We start from the raw sequence: 25,609 nt of genomic DNA, 5'->3' as shown, positions 1-25,609 counted from the left end.
TGTCACTGTTGCTTCCCCATTTTTAATCCCATCCAACCAAACCATTTGTCTTTGCTTTCTCTAAGCACTGTGCAATTGCCCAGACAGCAGTGAGGTATCAATATCTACTTCCAAACTACCTTTGGTGCCTGCTGGCCAAGTTATGAAAAACAACACTGCTATTGTTTCTCTCTTGTTATCTTTAACACTGTGGAAGAATTCCCCAGAAAACAATTTTTTTTCTCTAGTATCCTACTTGGAATTCTCCAGTGCTGCTTTACAAAACCTTGACAAAAGTCAGCTGCTGGTTTTATTTAGACCACAGTCTATGGTACTGAAAAATGCTATCTTGTTTTTCTGTACTCTGCCCTTTGGGTGTGGCCAGATATTGCCTTCTGTTTATAAATTCTTAAAATTAAGGGTCATATTTCTTTTTGATATTTGTATAGTACATAGTCCATTGGTACTGTCAAAATAAACAATTATGAGAAGAGCTTAGCTGAATGCTGAGAAAGTAGGTTGGGTGTGCAGGGGTGACAGGCACAAATTGGTTATATCTGATATGGAAATCCATGAAATACTGCCAAAATGGAACTCGACATAGGTAGAAAGTAGACATGTGAAGTAGGGAGAAACTCTAATCTGGAGATCTTCTCACGGTCAACTTCCTTTTCCACCTTTCCAGATTGTGCTTGGTTATGTGAAAAACGTTGGGAAGATTTAAGGAGAAAATAACAGAATAAGGTTCCATTATTATGATGGAAGTAACTGCTTAGTACTTTCTGTCTATTTTGTATCTCTTCTCTTTATTTATTCTTCATGGTAAGAGACATGACATTTGTTTATACCACACTTTTCAATATTGCCTACAATTCCATTGTTCTAATTGCCACAGAAAAATCCTTAGCTTCTGTTTCTTCTCTGTATTGTGTTTAAAATATTAATACAGTATGACAGTTTAATTATAGCTAACCAAACCCACTTAAAATCTAAAGAAATTATACTCATTAATGTAGGCAGAAACAGAAAATTTTAATTTAGGTGGCCAAAAAATTCAAAACACATGAATACTTTTAGACTAGAGTATAAATAGTGGATTTGTCATTGGAGAATCTGTACTATTTTGAGAAAATAACCCTTTTGAGTATGGGGGTATTTCTTGGCAACATCAATGACTTTAAGCCAGGAGTTTTAGGATTATTTATTTAGGATGTTTTTGTGCTTCTAGAAGGCTTGGAAATTAGCTGTCAGGTTTACAACAGGAAATTATAAGTGAAGAAGCATTTGTTTTCTTGTTTGTCCATTTTGTTCAAACACATTTTCCTCTGGTGGACTTAGAATTTCAGTATTAACTTCTGTGCCTATCATAATTCATGTTTAGCCATTCTTAAAAGTGATTCTCATAAAATGAATTTTTGTGGTAGGCTCTATGCTCCCCCTGCTGAGCTCTATGAATAGACAAAAAGTAAGCATATTTCTCTCGAGAATTATTGAAGTTAGGGAACAACATACAAGTTTTTACTGTAGCAGTTCAGGTAAATGCTTTTAAATGCTTATCAAAAGAAGTGTTACACATGCTTTGATTATTGTAGTTTGTGCATGTAACAATGTTAAGTTTGACTGCATTTTTAGCTGAGAGTCATATTTATCAATTTTTTATGTTTTTAATAGATTATTTGTTATTGGACTGGTGACTACATATATTAGTGAATTCCAGTGTGTTTTAAGTATGTTGATGTTTGACTCTAACAAAACATGACTGGCAGTACAGATACCTAATCTAAAATTGATAACATTTTTTTGTCTGAGATGGGCAACTTAATTATCGTTTAATTAGCATTGGCAGATATTATTGCTCAGTTACTGTCCATCATCTTTGAAAAGTCATGCAGAACAGGAAAGGTGCCTGAGAACTGGAGGAAAGCCAGTGTCACTCCAGTGTCTTGAGAAAGGGACCAGAAGGACAGCCCAGGAAACTGCAGATATCACCTCAATCCCCATAAAGGTGATGGGACAGCTCCTCCTGGATGTCATCTCTAAGCATGTGAAGGAAAATAAGGTTATTAGTAGTCAACATGGATTCACCAAGGGGAAATTGTGCTTGACCATTAAGAGAGCCTTCTGTGGTGGCAGGACTGGCAGGGTAGATGAGGGAAGATCAGGGGGTGTTGTCCACCTTGACTTCAGCAGGGCTTTTGACACTGTCTCCCATAACATTGTCATAGGTGAGCTCAGGAGGGTGGGTTCTGTGAGTGGGCAGTGGGTGTGTTGAGGACTGGCTGAATGTCAGAGCTCAGAGGGCTGTGACCAGTGGCACGGAGTCTGGTTCTAGGCCTGTATCTATCTACAAGTGTTCCCCAGAGGTCAGTACTGGGCCCAGTCTTTTTCCATTTATTTGTTAATTACCTGGATGAAGGGAAAGTACCCTCAGCAGGTTTGCTGATGATATAAAACTGGGAGGAGTGGCTGATACACCATCCTGGTGTGCTGCCAGTCAGTGGGACCTGGGCTGGCCAGAGAGTTGGGCAGACAGGAGTCTCATCTGAGCTCAACAGGGGCAAATAGAGAGTCCTGCCCAGGGGGAGGAATCGTGCTATACACCAGTAGAAGGACCTGGGGCACAACAGGCTGTCCATGAGGCAGCAGTGTACCCTGGGGGCCAAGAAGGCCATTGGTACCCTGGGATGCATTAGGAAGAGCATTCCCAACAGGTTGAGGGGAACTGATCTTCCCTAGAGGATCAACCCTAGTGAGGCCCCATCTGAAATGCTGTGTACAGTTCTGGGCTCCCCAGTTTAAGAAAGACCAGGAGTTAGCGGGGAGGGTCCAGCTAAATGCTATGAAGATGAGGATGGCTCCAGATCATAACTTTTATCAGGAAAGGCTGAGAGAGCTGGAGTCAGCCTGGAGAAAACTGAGAGGGGATCTTATCAATGAGAAATACCTTCAGTGTGGATGTCAAGAGGATGGAGCCAGAAACTTTTCTGTGGTGCTCAGCAATAGGATAAAGGGGCAATGGGTACAAACTGAAACATGGAGTTCCCATTTGAATATGAAGGAAAGCATCTTTACTGAGATGAAAGGTGACTGAGCATTGGAAGAAGCTGCCTAGAGAGATTGTGGAGTCTTCTTCTCAGGAGATATTTGAAACCCACCTGGACTTAATTCTGGGCAATCTGCTGTAGTAGGGGGTTGGATTAGATGATCTCCAGAGATCCTTTCCAATGCAAACCATTCTGTGATTCTGTCATTTATATACAGTGTGCAAAGTATGTAGCTCCTTAGATCTAGAAAACTGACATTAACCAAATATTAGGATATTTAACTTAGCACTGTAAGAAAGTAAACAGTAAGAAACAAAGAATCAGGGCTTTGCAGGGTCGAAGTTATTACTTCTCTATTAATTTAGCCAGATTGCACTTAGAAAATGTAGTAAAATATAACTCTAAATCTTTGGGGAGTTTTGAGGGTTTATTTATCCATTACATAGAAAATATAGATTGTACAACTTGGGTCAATTAATATTTGCATAGAAAACCATAATTCTGGAATTTCCTTTCTTCTTCTTCTTGATTTATTGTTCTCAATGTTAGATATTTGTTTTCTGTGTAATAGTTACTGCACATCAAATAATGCAAATGCAAGTGATTCTGCAGCCAGTTTGTGTACCTGGTGGAGTCAAAAGGAAATATTGCAGTTAGTTTAGTGAGAAGGGGGTCAGGAACTTGCTTTAACAGTTAACAAGCTGCATTTAACATAAACCCTTGCTTCTCTTTCATAAACGTATTGTGAAATATAGTGTGACTCTGTATTTTCAGGAAGATTGCTTTTCTCACTTATCATGGTTTAAAATCCCCTCTAGTGTTGGAAGTTAAAAATCTCAGGACTACATTCCCTTTTAATTCTGCACAGGGCTCCCATGACTTTACTGAATTGTTTTGAATTCTTGGAGATTGAAAAGCAGACTCACTCACTCTGGTTTATTAAAACTCTTGTTTTGACAATCTGCTTCTACTCTAGATGTTTAGTGTCCTGCAACCTGAGTTTCTACTGTATTACTGTTTACCACTTTTTTTAGTGATACATCTTTTTTCAGAAATGTGATGTTTAAAGTTTGCGTTTCATGGGCCTTTATGATATTTGCCATTTGAAGATCTCTCAGATGCTAAGATGATGTTCATTTGTACCTGTTCTGCTCTTTTGCCTGAAAGTCACAAACAGAAATCTGTATAGAAAAGCATTTGAGAGATGAAATAATCACAATACAAAGTATATATCTAGAGACCTTGTATGAAAGTAATTTAGCATATTTTTTAAGAAAAGGTGATGAAAAGTCAAGTTGTATCTATTAATGCCTGTGTTACGTGATCACTTGATCATTTGGCTAATCATGGAACTTTAAGAGACTTTTTAAAGTCAAAATTAAGCCCATTAGAAGTAGATGCATTGTTAGAAGTATTCTCTCACTTCTATCCTGGCAGCTAGAGATATGGACATATCCTTTGGAATACTTTAGGGTTATAAAACACTAGAAGAATATTATAATGAGAATCATAGAATTAACTTGTGCAAAAGGGGAAGTGTGGTTGGAGAAGGTCTGAAGATATATATGTAATTTTCAACGTAAATCACGTAAGAATTTCTAGTTATTTTCATAAGAGCCAGAGTTAATATTTTAAAGATCTGTTTAAGGTGCCAAATGCACAGCAGACTAGTAAAACTATGGGGTATGTACCAGAAATCTGGTCTTGTACAGTAACTAAGTATAAAAAAGCATTCCATAGAAAATACTTGATAGTAGCCTATACTGTAACAAAAGCATTTGGTTGTAGACCTACATTCTACAGAACAAGGACAGTGTATCTCTCTGAAAAAGCATCTGTAAATATTGTATAGGTTTTCTCTTCAATTTAAATATTCTTAAAATTTTGTTGTTTCTTTTTTTTTCTTTTTTAAAGGAGGCTGCACCTACAGAATCTCTGCTGAACTGGCAAGACTATGAAGGACGAACTCCTCTTCATTTTGCAGTTGCAGATGGGAATGTAGCAGTTGTGGATGTCCTGACCTCCTATGAAGGCTGCAATGTGACATCTTATGACAACTTGTTTCGAACTCCCCTCCACTGGGCAGCCTTACTTGGTAAACTTGACACTGCTGAAGTCCCTTAGTCATTAATCAACTGTACTGTTTAATCTTTGTCTCTGATTTTTATTTAATTCCAGTCTGGCAGTATTACTAATCTCTTAGACCAGTAAGAGTTTCTGCTCAACCAGGGTTAGAAGTTTGTGTGTAGACTGCTTATTTTAGCTTCAGATTCTCCAAAGCATTATACAGTGCATTACTTCAACAGGTTATGTATGCTGATGATTTAAGAACAATTAGGGTATCATGAGATTGTTCTTGCATATGCAGCTTTGATCATAGGTTAAAAAAAACAGATACTCTGGAACAGTGGATCTGAAGTGGGGTATGCACAGCCCAGCATGAAAGCAACACAGTCTATGGGAGTGCATGAAGAAAATATCAGAATTTATTTTTTATCTGAAAATATAACTTGACTAATATTTAATATACAGATTTAAGCTAGTACCCTTGATTTGTCCATACGTAAGATGGGGTTTGCAGGGTGCCTGAGGGAGCTGAGCTGCTCCACAGTGCAGAGTGGTTGATGGTGGCATCATGAGTCACATGCTCACTTTCAACCTATTGTGATGTACTGAAGTTTGTGTCTCTCTGGTTGAGTGGATTTATGATTATATTATCTAATTTTTATTAAAATACCCCTCACAAACTAAATAAGGGGCTTAAGAAGATTCCCACAAAGAAAATGCAGATACTCTGATAATGCCAGCACAAGTAAACAACAAAAAATGGCAGAGTTGACACTTTTAGTATAAGCTCTTCATCAGACACGCTATGACAATCTAATCAGATCTGACAATGAGTTTTATTTGTATAGAGTTTTTCTCTGTTTAGAGTTTTACTCTGAGACTCATGCTCTGTAAATTGTAACCTTGCATATGTGAAATTTGATTTGTATTTTAAAAAACTGGATCCTTGCAAAACAAGTTAAAACATGATTAAATGTAAATAGTCTAAATGCAGGGAAACACAACACGTAAAATGACAGACAAAAATAATATGATTTAGAAAATTTGCCTCCTATTTCCATTCAGGAGGAAAAAATAACCACCGGATAAAAGAATCTTCAAACAGTCTCTCCCTCCTTTTAACTGGCTTCATCCCGGTAATCCTTTGGGACACTGCAGACAAAGAATGCCAATATAAGAATCAGATGTTCACTGGAGCGAGTTACAGCAACTCCAGTGGCAATATACATGTAGTTTGATTGTGTTTATTAAAAACAAAAAAGAGGGAAGGGTGTTCTCAAGTTTGTATATATGTAGAAATATTGAATTTTAGCAGAGAAATTGTGAAGCATTTTAAGTGTCATAGGATCAGCTTTCCAAAGAAATAGTCATTATCACTTGGTTCTGTCCAAGAAGCAAAATTTATTCTGTTTTGAAATTGATTGTATTTAAGATTGTATTTAAGAGAGAAGTTTTGTCTGTTGTAAAAATGGATTGTCTAATCAATGTAGAATAAAGGGGGAAGATGTGCCAAGACCTTCAGACTACTTTGTGAACCTGATGAGGTCTCTAGGTGGCATATGCTCTTTGGGAATTTCTGGTTAGTAAATCATTATTATTTTCAGGGTCATGGTTTTAAGTTGAAGGTAATGTTCTACATAAGTCTTTAAAAAGAGTATAATATTACTATATAGGTTAACAACAGGAGATTTAAAGCAGTGCAGGGATGTTGCCACAACTTTTCTTCGATGCGATGGATTGCATGTGACTGCATTTTAAGGGAGTTGTTGCTCCTCTTACCTTTTGTTTTTGCGTAGATAAAAGTCTTACCCAAGTTACATCTCTGCTAAATAAAAGTACAACAGAAGCAACAGGTTTTGACCTCAAGAAATGAGTTTTAATGTCTGCATTAATTAAAGCAAGGTCCACCTTTGCATCTATTTCTTTACTGTTGCACCCAATACAATTTTTTTTCAACTCTCTCAAGCCTTTTTCTTATAGATAATTTAGTTAAACCTCTTGTATTGATTATAAAGTTAGGTTTTGCTTGTTGTCTGTCCTGAAAGTTCAGAAATCTTTTTTTCAGGCTCAGGACTCCTATGGTTTTTCACCTAGGATTCCATTCCAAAGCAACTTCTTCAAGTGAATCTCAATTTAATTCCTATACTCTTCAGGTGGGAATAGGATAGCAACATTATATCTCTTCTTTTTGGTTTTCTTTTTTTTTTGTGTGTGTGTGTGGTTCTTTTTTTTTTTTTTTTTCTTGTAGGAAGGGACAGAGCAATGTGACATTCTGTATCCAGGGTTCTCTTAATGGCTAAAAAGAAAGAGGAACCTTCCTGTACACCCTAAGGACCCTAGAAAGAAAAAATGCTCTTCATCCTTTTTGACCCAAGTTACCATTTTCTCTCATTTCTGATACTTCTGTACATACAAGGTCTCAAAGTGCCATTTCACAAAAGAGGGCTTGCCTAGTTCTCCATGTCTTAGGTTTTTAAGAGCTACAGACTACAACTATATCATGGCTTCATTCTGTAACTCTTGGTGTTTTCATTAAAAATAATCTACTCCTAGCAGGAAGGTTCACCTGCCTTTTCATTTATTCTAAAGTGATTCAAGACAACTGTGCAAAAGTAACAAGCTGCAGAATTGATTGCTTTCTGACATATGAGGTACTGGAGGTTTTCGCCTGTAAAATCAGAGTGGTTTTATAGTCTTGCTTGAAATACCAAATCATTAAGATACTCTGTGAGCTGCATATGCCGACAGATACAAGTGTGTGAACGGACTGGTTGACTAGTGGCAATATACTGTATTTGTCTTTGTTTTCCTGTCTGTGAAGTGAATATAAAGTTTACTCATTCTCCAAAAGTGTTGTGATTTTAATCTCAAAATATTTTAATCTGTTTTTATGGAAGGAGTTGTGTGTGAGCTTGTTTATAGCAGCTGGCAGTAGACTAGCCTCTGATTCTGCTATTCAGTCTCAGATTAAATTTTGGTTAAATAAAACCTAAGTGAAGAATTTACACTTGATTTCTGTAAAATAATATGATGTGAAATGAAATTGTCAACATTGGTTTAGCTTGTCTTTTAATGCAGATGGACAAATGCTCATCATCATCAGCCTATGCTCACTTTACTCTTTCTGACTGACCTGTCACTCAAATGCAGCCTCTCAATTGAGTTATTATAAGCTTTTTCTGGAAATATCCAACCAATTAATTACAAAGGTAATATCATAACTATCTGGACACTTATTTCTGGTTTCTTTATTTAGGGAAAAGCTCTTGTGATTTCTGTTAAAAGAAATTTTGTATTTATAAGCCATTCTGATTTATAGATGCCCCCCAAAAATGGCAATACAGAGTATGGCATTGGAGCATTTTTGGGAAGAAAGTACATGTCACACTTATTAGTTCAAATATCAAGTCTTATATTTTTCTCTTACATTTAAACTATAATGTCTGCAACACAAATATGTGACTATTTATGAAAGTCTGTTCATTTTCTTCTGTTTTGTTTGAGTTTAGGTTTTTTGTTTGTTAGCAGGATTTTTAAACTTTTTTTTTTTAGCTAAGCTTATTATTGACTTTAGGATGTGATGCAAATTTGGTTTGGTTATATTATTTTTCTCAGGTCATGCACAGATTGTCCATCTCCTACTGGAAAGAAATAAGTTTGGAACTATCCCATCTGACAGTCAAGGTGCAACACCCCTACATTATGCAGCACAGAGTAACTTTGCTGTAAGTAGAACATACCCTAAATGTGAAGTAAACATATTTTGCTGAAATCTTTATAGTTTAGCAGAATGTTTGAGTTGGTTTTGAAATCATATAAACACAGTGTTGTTGGCATGAGTTAATTCAGGGTTCTCCTATGTAATCTGATACAAATGTGGTTAATTTCAAACTATTAAAAGATAGATGTACAAAAACTAGCTTTCTGTACCAAAAAAGCCCTTTGAGCTATATGTTTGCATCACAAAACACAATAGTCATTCAGTTACTTCAACAGAAAGCGGAATGACACCTACTATTTCACAGTGCTTTCAGGTTTTAGGGCTCATTATAATGAAGTCTAAGCAGTTATAAGGTATCTAGAGTAAGATGACCTGTAGGAGTATTTGCACAGCTGCTGCAGGACCAGTCAAACCAGTCTTTGCATTCAAGAAAGCAATTAATTTATGAATATTTGGCATTATGAATGAACTGTTGTTTCGTGAAGCACAGCTAAAGAGTTGAGTGCCTTTTGTCATAATTATTCAGGAACACTATATTTTTAAAATTTTTAGAAATATTTTTTTAAACTTGGACAACAAAGAACATTGGTTTCTCAGACAGCTTAATTCTTATACTTTGGTATAATAGGTAACTTTTTTTTCCAGAGTAAGATCAGCTACAATAGAGCCAAGCATAAAACTCAACACTTCAATGATTGCTGGTCACAGATGTTGCATAAGTAGTTCTCAAGCACTGGAAATTAAGAAAGCTTTTCTTAAGCTCCTTTACCTCTCACAGTTTTCATACCCTCCTTTTACAGAAAGGGTTATTTAGTGCCTAATTAATGTAATAGTTATGTAGTCCACATTGCAACATTTTCTTAGCAAGGACAGTAATTTGGGTCTTTCTTGCATGCCTACATGTTAACAAGAAAAATAAAAAAGGAGAATTTAAAAGCCTTTGAGAACAATTCAAGTTAACAAATCTAGAAGTAGCATTGAAATAGGGAATAGACCAATATGTTTGCTCCCTAGTGAGAGTTAGTTTTAGGGCTTTGGTGGAGTTTTCTTGGAGGTGGTCTTACTAAGACCATCCAGATATTTTTTAAATTCAGACTTGTATTGAAGCATATCTCTCTATGTAATCTTCACTTTAGAGAATTTTTTGTTGATGCTGATTTTTGTCAGTTTAAGGCTGTGTACAATTTTGGCCTAACTCATACATTTAAAATATCTGTGTTATAAAAGCCTTTCTTTCATATTTGAGTTAGACTCATAGGAAAAAAAAACCCTGGTTTATTTACCATCTGGTGATTATCTTCACATTCTTTTATCTTGGTTTTTTTTTTTTTTTTCTATATTGATGTATTCCTAAAAAGATTTTTCATACTGGCTTTCTTTCCCTGGGCTTGAGTCCGTTGAATGAAACATCGTCATTATGTTGCTGCCTTTTGATCCCATCAGCCAGCCAAACTGTGATATCATCTGTGTTTTAAGGGGAAGTAAAATACATGGTGGAATCAGACATTCTTTTGTAATCTTCTGTACTTACAATGAATGTACTGTTTCCCATCTTACATGAAAAATCACACAGGAGAATTTCATTCAGTTCTACAAGCCTCCTTTAGATACATATCATTGAGTAGTTCCCACCACTGCACTCCATATACATGGTCAAACAACTGAGTGGAGATATATCCATGTTAGTTCTGGCAGTAGCATATCTATACTCATGGTTTGAGAGCCACATTGTTCTATTCAGTCTGCCCAACTTTGGCTAGGTGTGGTTTTTCTCAGTTAAAATGTGATGTTTCTTAGTCTCTAACAAGAAGAAAGTTTGTTCTTTTGTATTTATGGTAAATATTTGCATGACTTTCGGTTTCATTTGCTTTGCTATCTTGTTCTTTGCTCTATTTCTCTGTGAGTTACTTACTATATAATATGACTTTTTTGGGTTTTTTAAAGATGAAGAGGATAATCCAGCGCTTAATGTACGTGAAGAATTTGTTCCCTAAGACTAACTTATCCCCACTTACTATAGACAGAAAAAGTTCTAGAAGAAAAGACATTACCCAATATAACCACCCAAATTTAGATGTCTTGGGTATCCCAAGGAGGTCCCAAGAAACACTGCTATTTAAATTTTTGAACTTCATGTGTGAAGGAAGATCAGAGGGTCTTTATTTCCAGATCACAGAATATTCTGAGTGGGAAGGGACCCATAAGGATCAAGTCCAGCTTTTAAGTGAATGTCCTAAAGAGGAATTGAACCCAGGTGTTATTAACACCATGCTCTAACCAACTGAGCTAAGATACTCCCTTCATGTTGATTTTAGTATGCAGGACTAAATTTATTTCCTGGATTTTCCTAGAGGTGTTCAAAACAATGTGATTTCCTTTCATGTATTTAAATAGATTGATCTAGTAAATGAAATGTGGATACCCCTGTCTTATTTTTAAATATTCAAGAAGAATATGTAGTATTTTTCAGTTTCCTGATAGCACAGAATTAAATGTTTCACATTTAGCTCTCTCGTTTACTGTTATTTTTCAGCTTTGTTTTTCTTTTGTTGTTTCCTCCGCTTATTTTAGTAGTGTTAGAATACATGTGATCTTCCATAACAAAATACATGTAGAATTAAATAGATTGATACTTCTATTTCCTGATTTGTTAGTTATCCTGGTGTAATTTAATTTTGTTTTGTTTTCAAGTTGTAGTAACTTAATTTTGAAAAATAATGCTTATAGTACTGTGGGATTTTTTTCTACTTTTTCCAATTAAAAGCTGTAGGAAAGAAAGAGTCATTGAAAGAAGCGTTGTTTTGCCAAAACTTAATGGAAAAATAAAATATTTGCATTTTTTAGAATGTGTGCCTCAGAATTGAGGAAGTGCAGCCTTTGCAGTGCTTTTAACTCTGCAGGATTTCCTGCAGGGCAGAGCCCTGGGAGGGTGCTGAGTTTCTGGCCTAATGAGAGGCTGTTTGTGTCTGAGGTGTAGCGGTGGTCAGTGTGAGTACACAGAGATATCAACTCATGCTGAGTTTGTGTGGAAGCTTTATGCTTTATGCTTCCATCTCTCCTTGCTGCTGGCTGGAACTTTTCACAATAAATGTTAGTTCAGACCTAAATTCACAAAGCTGTAAGGATCCTAGATCAGTAGCATAAGATAAATGAGACATTTGCTATTTGTTTAGAGGGGTGAAATAGTAAGTAGTAGTGAAAAAACAAATCCAAATTGATCAGTGGTACTTACGCATTCAAACACCTTCATGATTAAAAGAATTTGGTTCAGTATAGCCAGGAGATTCTTGTTCTGCCAAGAGCAGTGATAGAGCTATTGTGGGGTCACACAGAGGAAAGGCTAAGATAGTACTAATAATAAAATGTAAATATAAAGTAAAATAATGAAACCTGGGTTTTTTTCCAGGTTTTTATTGGCTGGCCTACCAGTGACTCATATCAGATGTTTCCCAGCTGTTACATACATGGCCTTTTAAGGCATTCGATAGAAGAGAGAAAATCTTCATTTTTATTCTTTTTCTAATAGTTGTGATTTTCTCTCCCTTCCTTTCCTGGGTGACTCATTAAGAATGTAGCAGCAGGTTAGAGAAGTGGACTTGTTTGCTGGCAGCTTAATACAAACACAGCATTTAAAGAAATAATTACTTTTTGCCTTGATTTGAGATTTTAGTTTAACAGTTACAGTGGAAAGACTGGACTCGGGAGTAAAAATTTCCTTAATATTTTCTGAAACATAGTGTTTCAGTAATTAGTAATCTGATGATGTTATTAAATATTAAGAAATATGTCTATGTTGACCCCTTTTTTTAGCAGTCAAAATATTAGAGAAAGGTGAAGTAAAATATTTGCATTTGCAGTTGTATTTATAATTGGAGAGAAAAAATATATTGGGAAAATACTTTGAAAGAACATTGTTTCCAGGGTAGGTTTAGATTGGGCATCAGAAAGAGTTACTTAACAGAAAGGCTGGTGGAATGTTGCAATGGGCTGCCCAGGGAAGTGGTGGAGTCACTGTCCCTGTAGGTTTTTAAGGAAAGACTGGATATGGCACTCAGTGCCATGGTCTAGTTGACATCGTGGAGTTGGGTCATAGTTGGACTCAATGATCTCGGGGGTCTTTTCCAGCCTAAAGGATTCTGTCATTTTTTCATCACAGTATTACAGTCATGTCTGGATAAACCCACAATATTTTTTCCCATTGCTTCTTTCACAGAGTGTCTTCTGCTTCGTTGTGATGAACACATCATATTTGACACTGAAAAGAAAAAAGTGTTAAATGACAGTGTTAAACTCATAGTTAAGTGTGCACTATGATCATTGGTGAGGGAAAAGGCATAGCAGAAGATACAGTGATCCTCTTGAGCAGTTACTCTTTATGAACATGAAAGGAAAAACGAAGCTTTGATTTGCTTCATAAACAGCTACATGAGACAATGGTTTCTTGTTGTTGCAGATCCTTTTTAATGTTAATTTCAACAGTATGTCTTTTCAGGAAACAGTTGAAGTATTTTTGAAACATCCTTCTGTAAAAGATGACTCAGATCTTGAGGGAAGAACATCCTTCATGTGGGCAGCTGGCAAAGGCAGTGATGATGTCATTAGGACTATGCTGACTTTAAAATTGGATATTGATATCAATATGACAGACAAATATGCCGGTACAGGTAAGAAGCTTTACCATAAAGAGCCACTGCATGTTTCCAATCTGTGTGATTTCCACCAAGTGGAAACATTGATAGAATCTATATTAATGTTTTTCTGAATGTGTACTTCAATCCTAAAAACATTTCTGTGTTATTGTAATTATATGTGTCATTCAGTTCTTTGCCTTATTGTAGGAAAGAAACAAACCTTTTCTGCACAGATGGGAACAGTTCATTTGAAATGTAGAAAGAAGAAATGTACTGCAATGCTGTTTAGTTAGTTCTGTAATACTGTGAAAGGAAGAGCTGTTCTGTAATTTGAAGAATAACATGAAACATAGTTGCATAAAAAGTTCTTCCTGAAAATGCCTGTTCAAAAATGTATTTGACAGTACATAAATACTTTGAAACAATATGGAGCAAACTAGCCACTGAAGTAGCTAAATTATCTTGAAAATCATTCCGTAGTTATTTTTAAAGATAGTGAAATAAAGATTAGAGCTATTGCACTTCTGTTATTCAAACAAGAGATCGAACTTAATATCCCCCAAATTTATCATCCCATTATCTGCCTGAAAAAAAAGATAAGTAGGCAGCACAGTGTTTCAGCATTCAAGTGTGCAAGTAATGAAATACAGAATTTCCTGTAGTAACTATGAATTTATCTCCTTTAAGGAAAAAAAAAAGGTAGAAATACTGTACCTATGTAGTGCTTTCAACAAAAACAGAATAACAGTTGTGACTGGTGAGAGAGACAGGTGTTGAAATGTTTGTGTATTCAGTAGCATTGGAAATTTAGGAAAAGTAGTTGAGTTGTATAGTGTGCTGATGGCATCTGAATGAAAAATCAGGAGAATGTGGATATATCTGGTATAAATTTGGGGGGGGGGGGGTTGACAGCAGGGCTGCAGGGTAAGCTGTGTGTTGGGAGATGAGGAACTACCCAATGCCAGTTACAGTCACACAGTTAGAAGCAGAAAATATGTATGTCAGGGTTGTGTGGTTCAGGATTTGAAACTTAGTATGCATCAATATTGAATTTTTAAAGTTTCCTTTGATAATATGCTGGATCTTAACAAAAAGCAATTTACAGTTAGCATAAAATTCTGTTTAAATATCTAAATTCTTGTTTTTCACACTAAATACATCAGTCTTTCCAAGTTGCAATAGCTTGAAATTTTTGAGTGTAAGAAATAGTGCAACGAATAAAATCTCAGTCTTCATGTTTGATGATGTTACAGGCTAAATATTCTACAATTTTAGTCTTAATCTTTTATCAGTCTCACCTACACTTGCTACTTCGTGACAGTTCCCTTCAAATGCCTCTCAGTATTTGTTTCACACCTCAAGGTGCAACAATGTTGTTGTTACTGTGCAAACCTCCTTACAAAGGGTTTTTTTCTTTGCAGGCAGTAATCGGTAATCACATACTGTGTTTCTGAAATTACTCAGGTGTGGATTTCATGCTTGAATAATTCAGGTGGTTGGGTTTATTATCTTTCAGTCTTAAACCTTTCCTAGCGGTGATATGTAATCACCTTTTAATCTCGGTTTCCTTGTAGGGCTTTTAATCCAAGGAAATGAATGGATTTTCCATTTGCTTGAGATTGCCGTTGTGCAGAACTCGGGAACAGTCTGGAAGTGGGGAGCTGTGCTGCCGAGCAGCCCGAGCTGCACCATTGTGCCAGCGAGTGCATAGCATGGGCTTTATTATAGCCAGCTCTAAACATAAAAGGAAGCCCACCAGTAAATCACTCTCTGATTTTTTACATTTTTTTTCTTTCCAAAGGACTTTAATCATTCCCAAGTTTTCGTGAGGGAAAAGCAGTGTTGTGCTCGGCCAGGAAGCTATGCACTAATACAAAATAGCGCACATGCCTCCGTGCCTGGGATACAGTTGCTGAGCAGAGTTCAAGGCTGTGTTTTTCTGACTTTTGTGTGCAGACTCAGTTCAGCTCGGTTGCAATGTTGCGTTAAGTCAGCCTTTTGCATTTACTCAAAAAGAGCAAGCTCTCCATTGAGCTCTGCTAGAACATCGAGACTCTGGGCATTGTGTAGGAGAATGACACCAAGGGAAAGGAATTTCCCTCCTCTCAGAGATCAGCGCTGCAGGAGCATTACAGGGGCAGCTTTATAGCTCTGCCGTCACTGCGCACAATGGAGAGGGCTCTGTCTGTCGGCTGAACAAAGGGCCCATTGTCACCAGCTGGCTGAAGAATCTCTTCAGTCACCGTGACTCCATCACAGAAAATTTGGCTTACAAGAAAATATTGAGCACAAAGTGCGAAACAAGATGCCTGCGTCAGAATGAGTGATAGGGGGGAAGAACTGGCCAAGCTGACACAGCAGCTCTTTTTCTATTGTATTGTTACACACACCCCATGTGTCATCTGATGGAGTGGTTTACTGCCTTTGGTTTCATAAGGGAATCAGGACAAAAACCAGAACCTAGAGTTTATTGTGAGGTCAGACCATGAAAACCAGGCCCATCCAAATGTACGACCAGCAGGGATCTCATTCTTGTCCAATTCCTACTGATAGCCACCCACTTGCAGTGGCTGCTGCACAGGCACTCACTTTTCAGGAGTGCAATGAGCTCTGCTGTGCTTTTAGGCTGCTGCACTTAAACTTAAATCAGCGTCCTCTCAAAGGCATGATCTCAATTTTCACTCAGAGTGTCTCTGGCTCTGACCCCAGTACTGAGTCTGTGTCACAATGTTCTTATCACTTATTTTGTGTCTCTGCTTTAAGGCAGCGCACACCAGGTGGGTCAATGACAACATGAACAACCTGAGCATTTTAGTAGGGCCTGTGTAACAGGTTGTGCTGGGTTACCATCTCATAAGCTGGTACTGGTTGTAAACAGTAGCTGGCAAATACAAAAATGCTGGTTTTATGTTCTGCATATGGTTCAAGAAGCTGCTCCTTCTAATGCTGTTCTTTGTTGTGTGTAAATTCTGTAAAATGCCTCTGCAGGATCCTGACCCTGTCTGTTTTAACATTAAACAAATGTGGCTATGTAGGTAGTTTTTACAGCCCCACGTTTTGCTTGCATAAGCAGATTCAGTTCTCACTAAGCATGCATGTTTCTGAAATTTCATGGGGAAATATGAATTAATTTCATTAAATGCACACTTATAAACCACATTGTTTTCTGGTTTTGATTTTATTGTCTATAATATATTTTACATTTAAGGCAGGATGAGAATTTAGATTGTCTGATTTGACTGCTTACTATAGGAAATAACGCAAAGCATTTTGAAGTCAAACTGTAAGTGAAACCACCAATAAATTAGTTCCATTGGTTTGAAATCTCATTGTTGTGTGCAGTTCTTCTTTCCTTCAAAAAGAGCTGTGAACTGGTCATCCACAACTCTGGCTAACAGTGCCTGCAGGATGCTGTGTTAGACAACAGCAACTCCACACCTTTACCTGTGTTCTGAAGTATCTGAAGTAGCAGCATCTGATTTTTCTGTAATCTTTTTCTTTCTCTTGAAGAAAACAGAGAGCTGTGGATACTGTGAAAGATATGATGGTCTTGCAACATAATTTCATATAAAATTTTCTCCTAGTAATCCTGAAACAAGAAAGGGGGGCAAGGAGGAGTAGGGACAGCTGGATAGTTTTCTGAAGTTAGTTTTAATTGAGACGACTTTGCTTACTTGAAAGAAAAAAGTCATTTTCAGGAAAGCATTGAAGAAATAATGAAAGCTTACTTTTACTGATGATGAGCAATCTCAAAAATGCCACAAAAGAGAGGCAGAAGTAAATAATGTTATGTTCTCTTAATCAGAAGCTGCTATTCTTCCACAAATCCTCGCTATAAGCCAATCTGGGTGGTGTTAAATGTAAAATTTCTATTTGTCCAAATTGGAAACATGTTTCAGGGTTAATAGGTTTTCCGCTTGTTGCTTGTATGGCAAGAAAGTGCTGTTACAGGATCGCTTCTTCAGTTTCTTGAGGTTGAAAAGTACTTTTCCCACCAAAATAGTTGTAATTAATTTTTATTTTGACTGTTCTAATTGTGGACCTCTAAAGCTGATGGTATAATGGGTTTTTTTCCCCTACTACTTTATTCTCCAGCATTACATGCTGCTGCCCTTTCTGGCCACGTCAGCACAGTGAAACTGCTGCTGGAGCACAAAGCACAGGTGGATGCTCTGGATGTGATGAAACACACCCCGCTCTTCCGAGCCTGTGAGATGGGTCACAAGGAAGTGATTCAAACACTCATTAAAGGTCAGCTCTCAGGGCTTTACAAACCTGTTCACCAGTTCTGCTGCTGCTTCCTGTGGGAATGGGAAATAAACAGCTGAGCAGAGGTGGGGTAGGAAATTGCTTCCCTAAAGCAAGTTTTGTTTGTAAATTCCCCTTGTGAAAAAGCTTTAGTGAATCTAAAAGATTATCAGTGCTGTGCAAAATGGCTAGGAGTGTTAGATACAAAACTTTCAAAATGGGGATTGTTCTTTTCAAAGCTCATTTCTGCTCAAGCCTTTGCAATTACATTCTAGTCTCTCAAACTAACTCTTCCCCCAGAAAATCCTTTCTTTCTTTTGTTTTTGTTTGTTTGTTTTTTTTCCCCAGTAAATAAGACCAAATTGAGCTTTCTACACTTTTGTGAAAAACGATTTTTAGGGTTCTTTGAAGACTTTTTATGCGAGTCTATATGTTTTTAATATAGATAGATATCAAAAATCCTACATCATTAACATTTTTTTCTGATTGTTTTATTAAAGCAGTATTTTGTTTGTAGACAGAAATGGGATTTAACAAAGTACACAGTTTTAGATAATTGTAGAATATCTGTGGAAGGATAAGAAGTACAGTGAAAGAACAGTGGTGTCTTAGATGCAAAATTCTTTAATTTTAGCTTCCCAGAAACATCTCCTTCCTACTTCAGACATTATCCCACTTATGGATAGATGAAGTATCCAGGCTAAAGTTTGCAAGTTTTCCATCAACCAGCCTGTCTTGTAAGAAGTGTTTTTCTTTCCATGGTCTGCTGGGCATATTTTAATCTCCTGTTAAGTTCTTCCCCCCACTCCCTATGCCATTTACCTTTTGTAGCTGCAAGAAGCTTGGCTATCAGAATCCGACTTGTGTTTAATTAAATATTTTGCGATATAGAGAGTCATTGTTGCTGGTTCATTGAAGTTCTTGTATCTGTGGAGTTTTACTTTTGTATAGATTTTTTATGTCTTGCAAGATCATATAGAAAAATTAATTATCTGCATAAAAGAGTCCTAGCATGCTTGAATTAAAAAAAAGTTTATTTTAAAAACTATTATTACATTGGGAATATTTTATCTGCTTTAGAGATCTAAAAAGATATATAATCTGAAATCTAATTTTAGAAATTATTTTCTTTTTAAGAGGTACGGTTCTACTGAAAATTCATAGACCTGAAACAAATAAAATAGGTTTTTCATAGGCAATTGATAGGTCTGGATATTCTAAAGCATATTAAAGGATAGTCAGAAGATTGTAAAAAAGTTAGATGCTTGATCTTCTTTGAAACTATTTCATTCCCAATTCGTTTTGATTTAAGTTTAAGGATTTGAGTAGCAAAATTGAAGTTGCTTTCTGAAATACTTGTGTGAATTGTCAGTTTATTAAATAAGTTCTAGTTAAACATATACTCACTCTTTTCTTAGCATTAAATTGTATTTTCTTTTTGTGCTTTAAAATGCATTTGTTTTTACAGGAGGAGCAAGAGTAGATTTGGTTGATCAAGATGGGCATTCACCCCTTCATTGGGCAGCCCTGGGAGGAAATGCTGACGTGTGCCAAATCCTGATAGAAAATAAAATCAACCCTAATGTGCAGGATTATGCAGGTAGAACACCTCTGCAGTGTGCTGCTTATGGAGGTTACATTAACTGCATGGTAGTGTTGCTGGAAAACAATGCAGATCCAAATATTCAGGATAAAGAGGTATGCTGTTCTTCTTCACTGAGGTATATAATTAACTTTAGAATAACCATAAATCAAAACATTTGCCTTTTCTTCAAGGTCATTCTCTTTTCCAGGACATAGAAACATCTGTGCTGCTGTTTGTCACAAAAGGAAATGCATCCTAATGTTATTTTCCCTATGCCTTCACTTCTAAAATCTCAAAAGAAAAGTAGTATTTGAAGATGTAGCACGAATTGAAGTGATTTCCAGATCATTTTTGGTTTTTCCTTATTGAAGTGTGATCATATGAGGAGTCATATTAATGATCTGCTTTCTTCTATAATTCCTTATTAACAGCTGACATGGGAATGTGATTTTAGTCTGTTCTCCAGAATAGAGAGAGGGGGCAAGTAAGAAAGTAAGGTACTGCAAGTGAGATTGCACAATAACTGCTTCAATTGCTTGTCCACATTAAGTATTCACATATGTATCTCTCTTCCAGGTGAAAAAAAAAAAACATCGTTTGGTTTGTATGTTCTTTTGTGCCATTATTCAGGCAGTAATTGAAATTAGGAGCCAGAATAATTGTGCAACCTATAACAGATTTCTTTGTTATATGACGTAATTTCTCAGAAGTCAGTAGAACCTCATCAGTCAAAAGAGCTTCACCCAATTTATTGAAATTTTCTGTAGCTATTTGTCATAGAGCATAGATAATTCCAGGTAATGGAAATGTGGTTTTCATTATGAGTTCTACAGAGCATGCTGTACATCTTTTGCAAAGAAAGCAACTCTAAGGCTAATCTTCTAATGTTATTTTTCAGCTGTTTTAGGTGAAAAGCACTGGTGTTGAAATAATTGTTAAAAAAAATTCATTTTTTAAGTGCTGTGTTCTTTTTATTTTAACAACAAAGTTTATTTAGAAGAACTGTTTGTTCTTCATGTCCAGAAAAGCATTGAATTACACTATGATTTATGACTTTTATTGTGGTGTGGTAGAGTTTGGGGGTAATGTTTATTTTTGTTCTGTTCTATTGTTTTACAGGGCAGAACTGCCCTGCACTGGCTCTGCAACAATGGCTACCTTGATGCTATAAAGTTACTGCTCGGCTTTGATGCTTTCCCCAATCACATGGAGAACAGCGAGGAGAGGTACTGCTTGTCTCAAGGTGTTATTTTGTAATTGTGCCAAAGCACTGCCTTCATTTAAATGTTAAATGTTCAGATGCTGCAAGAGAATTGTCATCTTATATCTCACAGGAGTGCTGCAACCTCGGGCTTCAGTGTAAGCAGCTTTTCTGATGTAAAAGTTCCCTTCTTTAACTAAGACATTGCAACTTCAGCTTTTATACTTCTCAACCATCTTCTGGAAGTATTTACTCACTCTAGTCTTGTTGGAAATATTAAAGATCTTTCTCGTTTATATGTAGTTGATGGCAGATATGTATGGACAAAGGATGAAAAGGCAGTTCTGCTGCTGTTGGAATAGACTGGAATTTTGCTTTTATATTTTATACAAGTACAGCAAGAAGAAAGCGAATGGGAGAAATGTAATGTTATGTTTTAAAATGGTGATTACAAAGTACCTAGCGGTTACCTGTATTCTAAAGGCCTGGTTTAAAAAAAAAAAAAAAAAAAGTTTCCTGTAATCATAAAGAGACGGTACATTTGCATCTCTTTTCTTTGTCTTTCATTGACATATAAATAATAGATTTTTAAAAGTAATTTGGGTTGTGGAGTTCGAATTAGTCACCTGACTATGAAGATAATTACTATTAGCAGAAATTTCTAATACCTTTTTTTAGAGTAGATGACCTCCTCATAATTATAAGATTATGAACAGCATGCCATATAAATTTGAATATTTCAGCATTTAAAATAACTTAAGGTGTTTGCAACCTCATATTTCAATTTGAGACTTCTGTACTTAACCCCAGCTTTTAATTGCTTTCTTCCTCTATCATTTTTCTTTCATTCTCCACTCTAAACCACTCAGATCTCTCTTCCTTTTCTGTTCTTATTTTTTCTTGAGAAACACAAATGAAAGTATAACTAGTTTCTAATTAAGTAGTGTCAAGGCTGTCTTTAGTAATTTTTGATAGAAAATTGAATAAACAGTTTTAATTAAATTACTTTTAATAAGTAAGATTAAAAGCCACAATTTTGCCAGATTGGAGACTGCTGTTATCCTTACTTTGTAGAAATATACTCATGATGCTCAAATATCAAGAAAAGACCTTAGCTGTGGTTGATTACAGTCATTCAAATAGTATATATTTTTGTTTCCCTTCTGGAATTAATATATATTTAATGTTTAAATCTAGATTACTCAAGATACAGCTAGCAGTATTCCAAATGTCTGCTGATAAACACTAGTGCATGTGCAGGACAAAAGAGATCCCCAGTATTTCTACATGGATCAATCTTTTAATATAATTCTCCTATAAATACATATAAAAATTGCATACTTGTATCTTAATAAATATCAACAAATTTTGTGTTATTGTTAAGAGATTGGAAGTTTGGAAAGTGGAAAATCAAGTTGAGTGTTGTAAGAGAGAGGAAAAATAACCTTATGGATATGATTCACCTGTAGTTGGATGAAACTGGTTTGTAATCAGTAACAATTTCACTACATAGTGGCTTTTTTCCCCCCAAATATTCCTATAGGAAAAAAAGCTTCCCTTCTTTACTTTCTTAGAGTGTAGTATGAGATACCAGTTAAAATGCTAACATAGTTGTTATAACTAAGAGATTAGAGAAGAGATAGAGCTGAGATTGTATCGACAATTTTAAAGTGCACTCTTGCTTGCACTTTATCACAAGATATGTGATCAAGTGCTAATCTGGAGGGTCTTGGGTTTGTTGTTCTTTGTAAATTTATTTTGTATTCCAGCTTAATGTCCTGGGTGCATCAAGCTGCTGCTTGACCACCTTCATGCTAAATTGCCTATAACAGCTGATGGCTGATGTCTTCATGTGTTTCCCTGTGAAGCCAGCTTGATTTAAAAGCTATCTGCTTTAGAGAGAACCAAGGGAAAAGGAAATTTACATCAGGCTTTGAACTGACACAACAGAGGAGTGTATGTAAGTGTCCAGTCATAAAAACCCCTCTGCAGATTTGCTTTAAGTGATCTTTCTACTTTCAAAGGTAGCTCGGATGGAGTTAGAGAATCCATGTTTAAAAATATGGATCTTCATGACTGCTAAAGTAAACTTCATAACGTTTATTTTAGCATCTTTTGTGTCTATAAAGTATTCAAAATTAGGAGTACTTCAAAAATGTGTTTTTCTGAAATAACGTTCCTTCTGAAGTTTCCATTTCTAGGTTATCAAAAATCTGTATCTCTTTAAATGCTGTCAGCAGCACACCTTGACATCCAAATTTTCGTGTTATGTCATTGTCTTTATTCCTGCAGACACTTCAGTTCAGATACTGTTTATCCTTCCATCAAACCATTGCTTTGTGGCAGGTCCAATTGTGCTTTCTGTCTGTTTTTCTTTGCTTACCAGCTCTGCGTCCCAGCAAGTTACCATCAGCAAGAGCCCTAATTTTCACAATCAAATGCATTGACATTTGTTATTGGATAGTCTTATGTTACATGGTCTTGATTATGGTTTGTGACTGATGATTTTCAGTCACTAAATGTCTTTCCCTGAAGTTTCAGTCTTAATGAGGGAGATAGGTAGATTTTGCTCCTATGTCGACAGTGGGAAATTTGGAAATTATTTTGAAAAAGGCCTGGGTGTCTTTACTACCATTAAACCCCAAAGCAATTTAATATTTTGAACACCTGTGTCCATTTGAAAACAGACTTCAGTTTTTCTAATATCTTACTTATTAGATCCTTTGATATGGATCTAATCCTGCTGCTCTGTCTGCCATAGTGTCTTCAGTTGATGTTATAGATGCTAAGCCAGATTTGACAGAAGCTTTCTAGAACTTAAATGCATATGGAAATAACACAAAAATGTTTAAACTTACTTTTTCTTTATATTTCTATATGAAATATTCAATAACACATTTTAAAGAATGCTTTTCTAAAGCATTTAACACTGTGAATGGGGCTTTGGGAGATTTAGTCCAAACACTTCAGATTGCCTTCTCCCCCCTTCTATATTAGGAGGCTAAAAAAAGCTTTAAACATAATCACAGTGCTTAGAATGAATAAGGTAGCAAAATAATGCATAAAAATATGAGGAAAACAGCCTACTCAAATAGTGCTTAATCTGTCTTCATACTAGAAGTTGCTTTATTATGAAATGAGGGTGAATAAACGCACATTATAGCTGGAATTCTAGATCAATAGTAATTGTTGTGGGTTTTGGTTTGTTTGTTTTTGTTTTTTTTAGATATACTCCACTTGATTATGCCTTGCTTGGTGAACACCATGAAGTGATTCAGTTCATGTTAGAACATGGGGCTCTGTCTATAGCTGCCATTCAGGATATTGCTGCTTTCAAAATTCAGGCTGTCTACAAAGGATACAAAGTTAGAAAGGCTTTTCAAGAGAGGAAGAATCTTTTAATGAAACATGAACAGCTGAGAAAAGATGCTGCTGCCAAGTAAGTCTGGGACTTGAAATTTACTCCAGCATATAGACATTTGTTGTAAGTTTGTATTTATCAGTGTATGACTGTTCCTCATCAGCTTTTGCCCCCTTGGTAAAATTCATGAAACTGAAGGAAACATATCACTTCCATATAACTATAGACAGATGGAAGTTATTTTCCATAGAGTCCCAGTTTAAATAACAAACTTTGTATAATATACTATAGCAAGGCAAAATACCAAAAGCTGAGGAAATAACATGTTAGTGTCCGTGAACTTTGCCTGATATTCTGGATGATAAAAAGCATTTCTCACTTTAAGGTAGTGAAAATAATTATTTGCCTATCAAGTCTTGATATCAGTGTTGAACAGAAATTAATCAGTAGCTGAGGAAAAAAAATGGAAAACAAACCAGGGAAAGCCTGATTTACTAAGGCTTAACTTAATGTTTCTCTAGCAACCTGGACTCCTGGTTTCTATTTGCAACTTCATTTGGGGCCTTATTATTCTCTGCACTTATATTTTGTGGTCTTGATTTAGAGAGTTTCTATGAATTGGTTGTATTGGATTACAGATAACTAACATATGCAATTCAAATTGTTATCAGCAAGATGTGTAGGTTCTGGCTGAGTTTCAGCCCAATTTAAATGTGTTATGGTAGCACAGTGGTGAAATTCTAAAATCAGAAGGTACATAAATGATTATCACAATATGTTGCTTGCTTGGGATTTATCCTTAAGATTCCTAGTATTAAATTAGCAGCTGGTTTCTCCTGAAGAAATCTGATCTGAAATGAAAAAACATAAGTCTGAAAAAATTTCTGCATGATTTGAGAGTATTATTTGATAAAGAGAGATCATATGAAAAAACTACACAGTATAATTATTGTACCTGGAGGTATTTTTGCTGCATCTGTGTACCACAGACAATTCAGCTGCACTCCACTCTGTATCAAATTTGGTAGTTTGATGTTCTACATAATTGGCCAGTCAGACCTTCATTGTGTTTGGTTGCTGCTACTATAAAACAATTATTATTCCCCAGAAAGAGCCAAAGCTAGAAATACAGGGTAACTCATCTCTTACTCACATCTCTGCATCCTGAAGTTGTAACCTGGAGCTCTCCTACTGTTTACCTTTTCTGCTGAAATCAGTGTAAGTCAAAACTAGGCATGGAGAAGCTGCCCTGGAAAATATTTCTTTTTAATGTGGAGAGCTCTTCTTATTGCTGTGTGGTCACAACTGATTTTACCAAATTAGATAATTTTATTCTTCGTGATGACAGTCATTTTTAGAAAAATCTCTGATCCACCATGTAGAAGTTTAAATGGAAAATAATTGCCTCATGGAAATTTGGGCATATTTTTATAGTAGTTTTCCTTTGTGAGTTTTTGATGTAGTTTCTGAAACTTACTTAGCTGTTCTTGATTTGTTTGAAAACAATAGAAACAAAGTCTGTGTACCAAATACCATAAAAAGAGAATTACAGTACAATTGGAGTGTACAAGCAAATCAGGTTGTCACATAACAAATTTTATTTAATTGCAATTTTATGATCTGTAATAAACTGAAGGGGACATTATGTTGTCATCATTCTGCATCCCCATCTGTGCATTCCACAGCTAAAATTGGCCAGGGTGTTCCTGCATACAGAAAACTATTATCCCCATTGGTGTTTAAAAATCTGGTCTCCAGATAACAGTAGACAT

At 36.0% G+C, this 25,609-nt stretch overlaps 1 protein-coding gene across 4 annotated transcripts in view; it reads left to right on the top strand.

Moving 5' to 3' along the window:
- The window catches only part of INVS (inversin), an 84,038-nt gene that overhangs the window by 42,625 nt on the left and 15,804 nt on the right, over window positions 1-25,609 (top strand). For 3 of the 4 annotated variants that reach the window (XR_012054040.1, XM_002190332.7, XM_072924439.1), the window contains 7 exons: window positions 4,938-5,118; window positions 8,706-8,815; window positions 13,304-13,475; window positions 17,538-17,693; window positions 19,159-19,388; window positions 20,395-20,501; window positions 23,703-23,915. Coding sequence is in view for 3 of the 4 variants with exons in the window: in XM_002190332.7 (XP_002190368.5) it covers window positions 4,938-5,118; window positions 8,706-8,815; window positions 13,304-13,475; window positions 17,538-17,693; window positions 19,159-19,388; window positions 20,395-20,501; window positions 23,703-23,915 (1,169 nt within the window). In the remaining variant the exon portion in view is untranslated. Of the gene's footprint in view, window positions 1-653; window positions 802-4,937; window positions 5,119-8,705; window positions 8,816-13,303; window positions 13,476-17,537; window positions 17,694-19,158; window positions 19,389-20,394; window positions 20,502-23,702; window positions 23,916-25,609 lie in introns of those variants that run through there. The other variant, XM_072924440.1, reaches the window with a different exon arrangement.

This window comes from Taeniopygia guttata, chromosome 2 (genome assembly GCF_048771995.1).
Source record: "Taeniopygia guttata chromosome 2, bTaeGut7.mat, whole genome shotgun sequence".
NCBI classification, from domain to species: domain Eukaryota; kingdom Metazoa; phylum Chordata; class Aves; order Passeriformes; family Estrildidae; genus Taeniopygia; species Taeniopygia guttata.
This window is presented reverse-complemented; position numbering and strand designations above follow the sequence as displayed.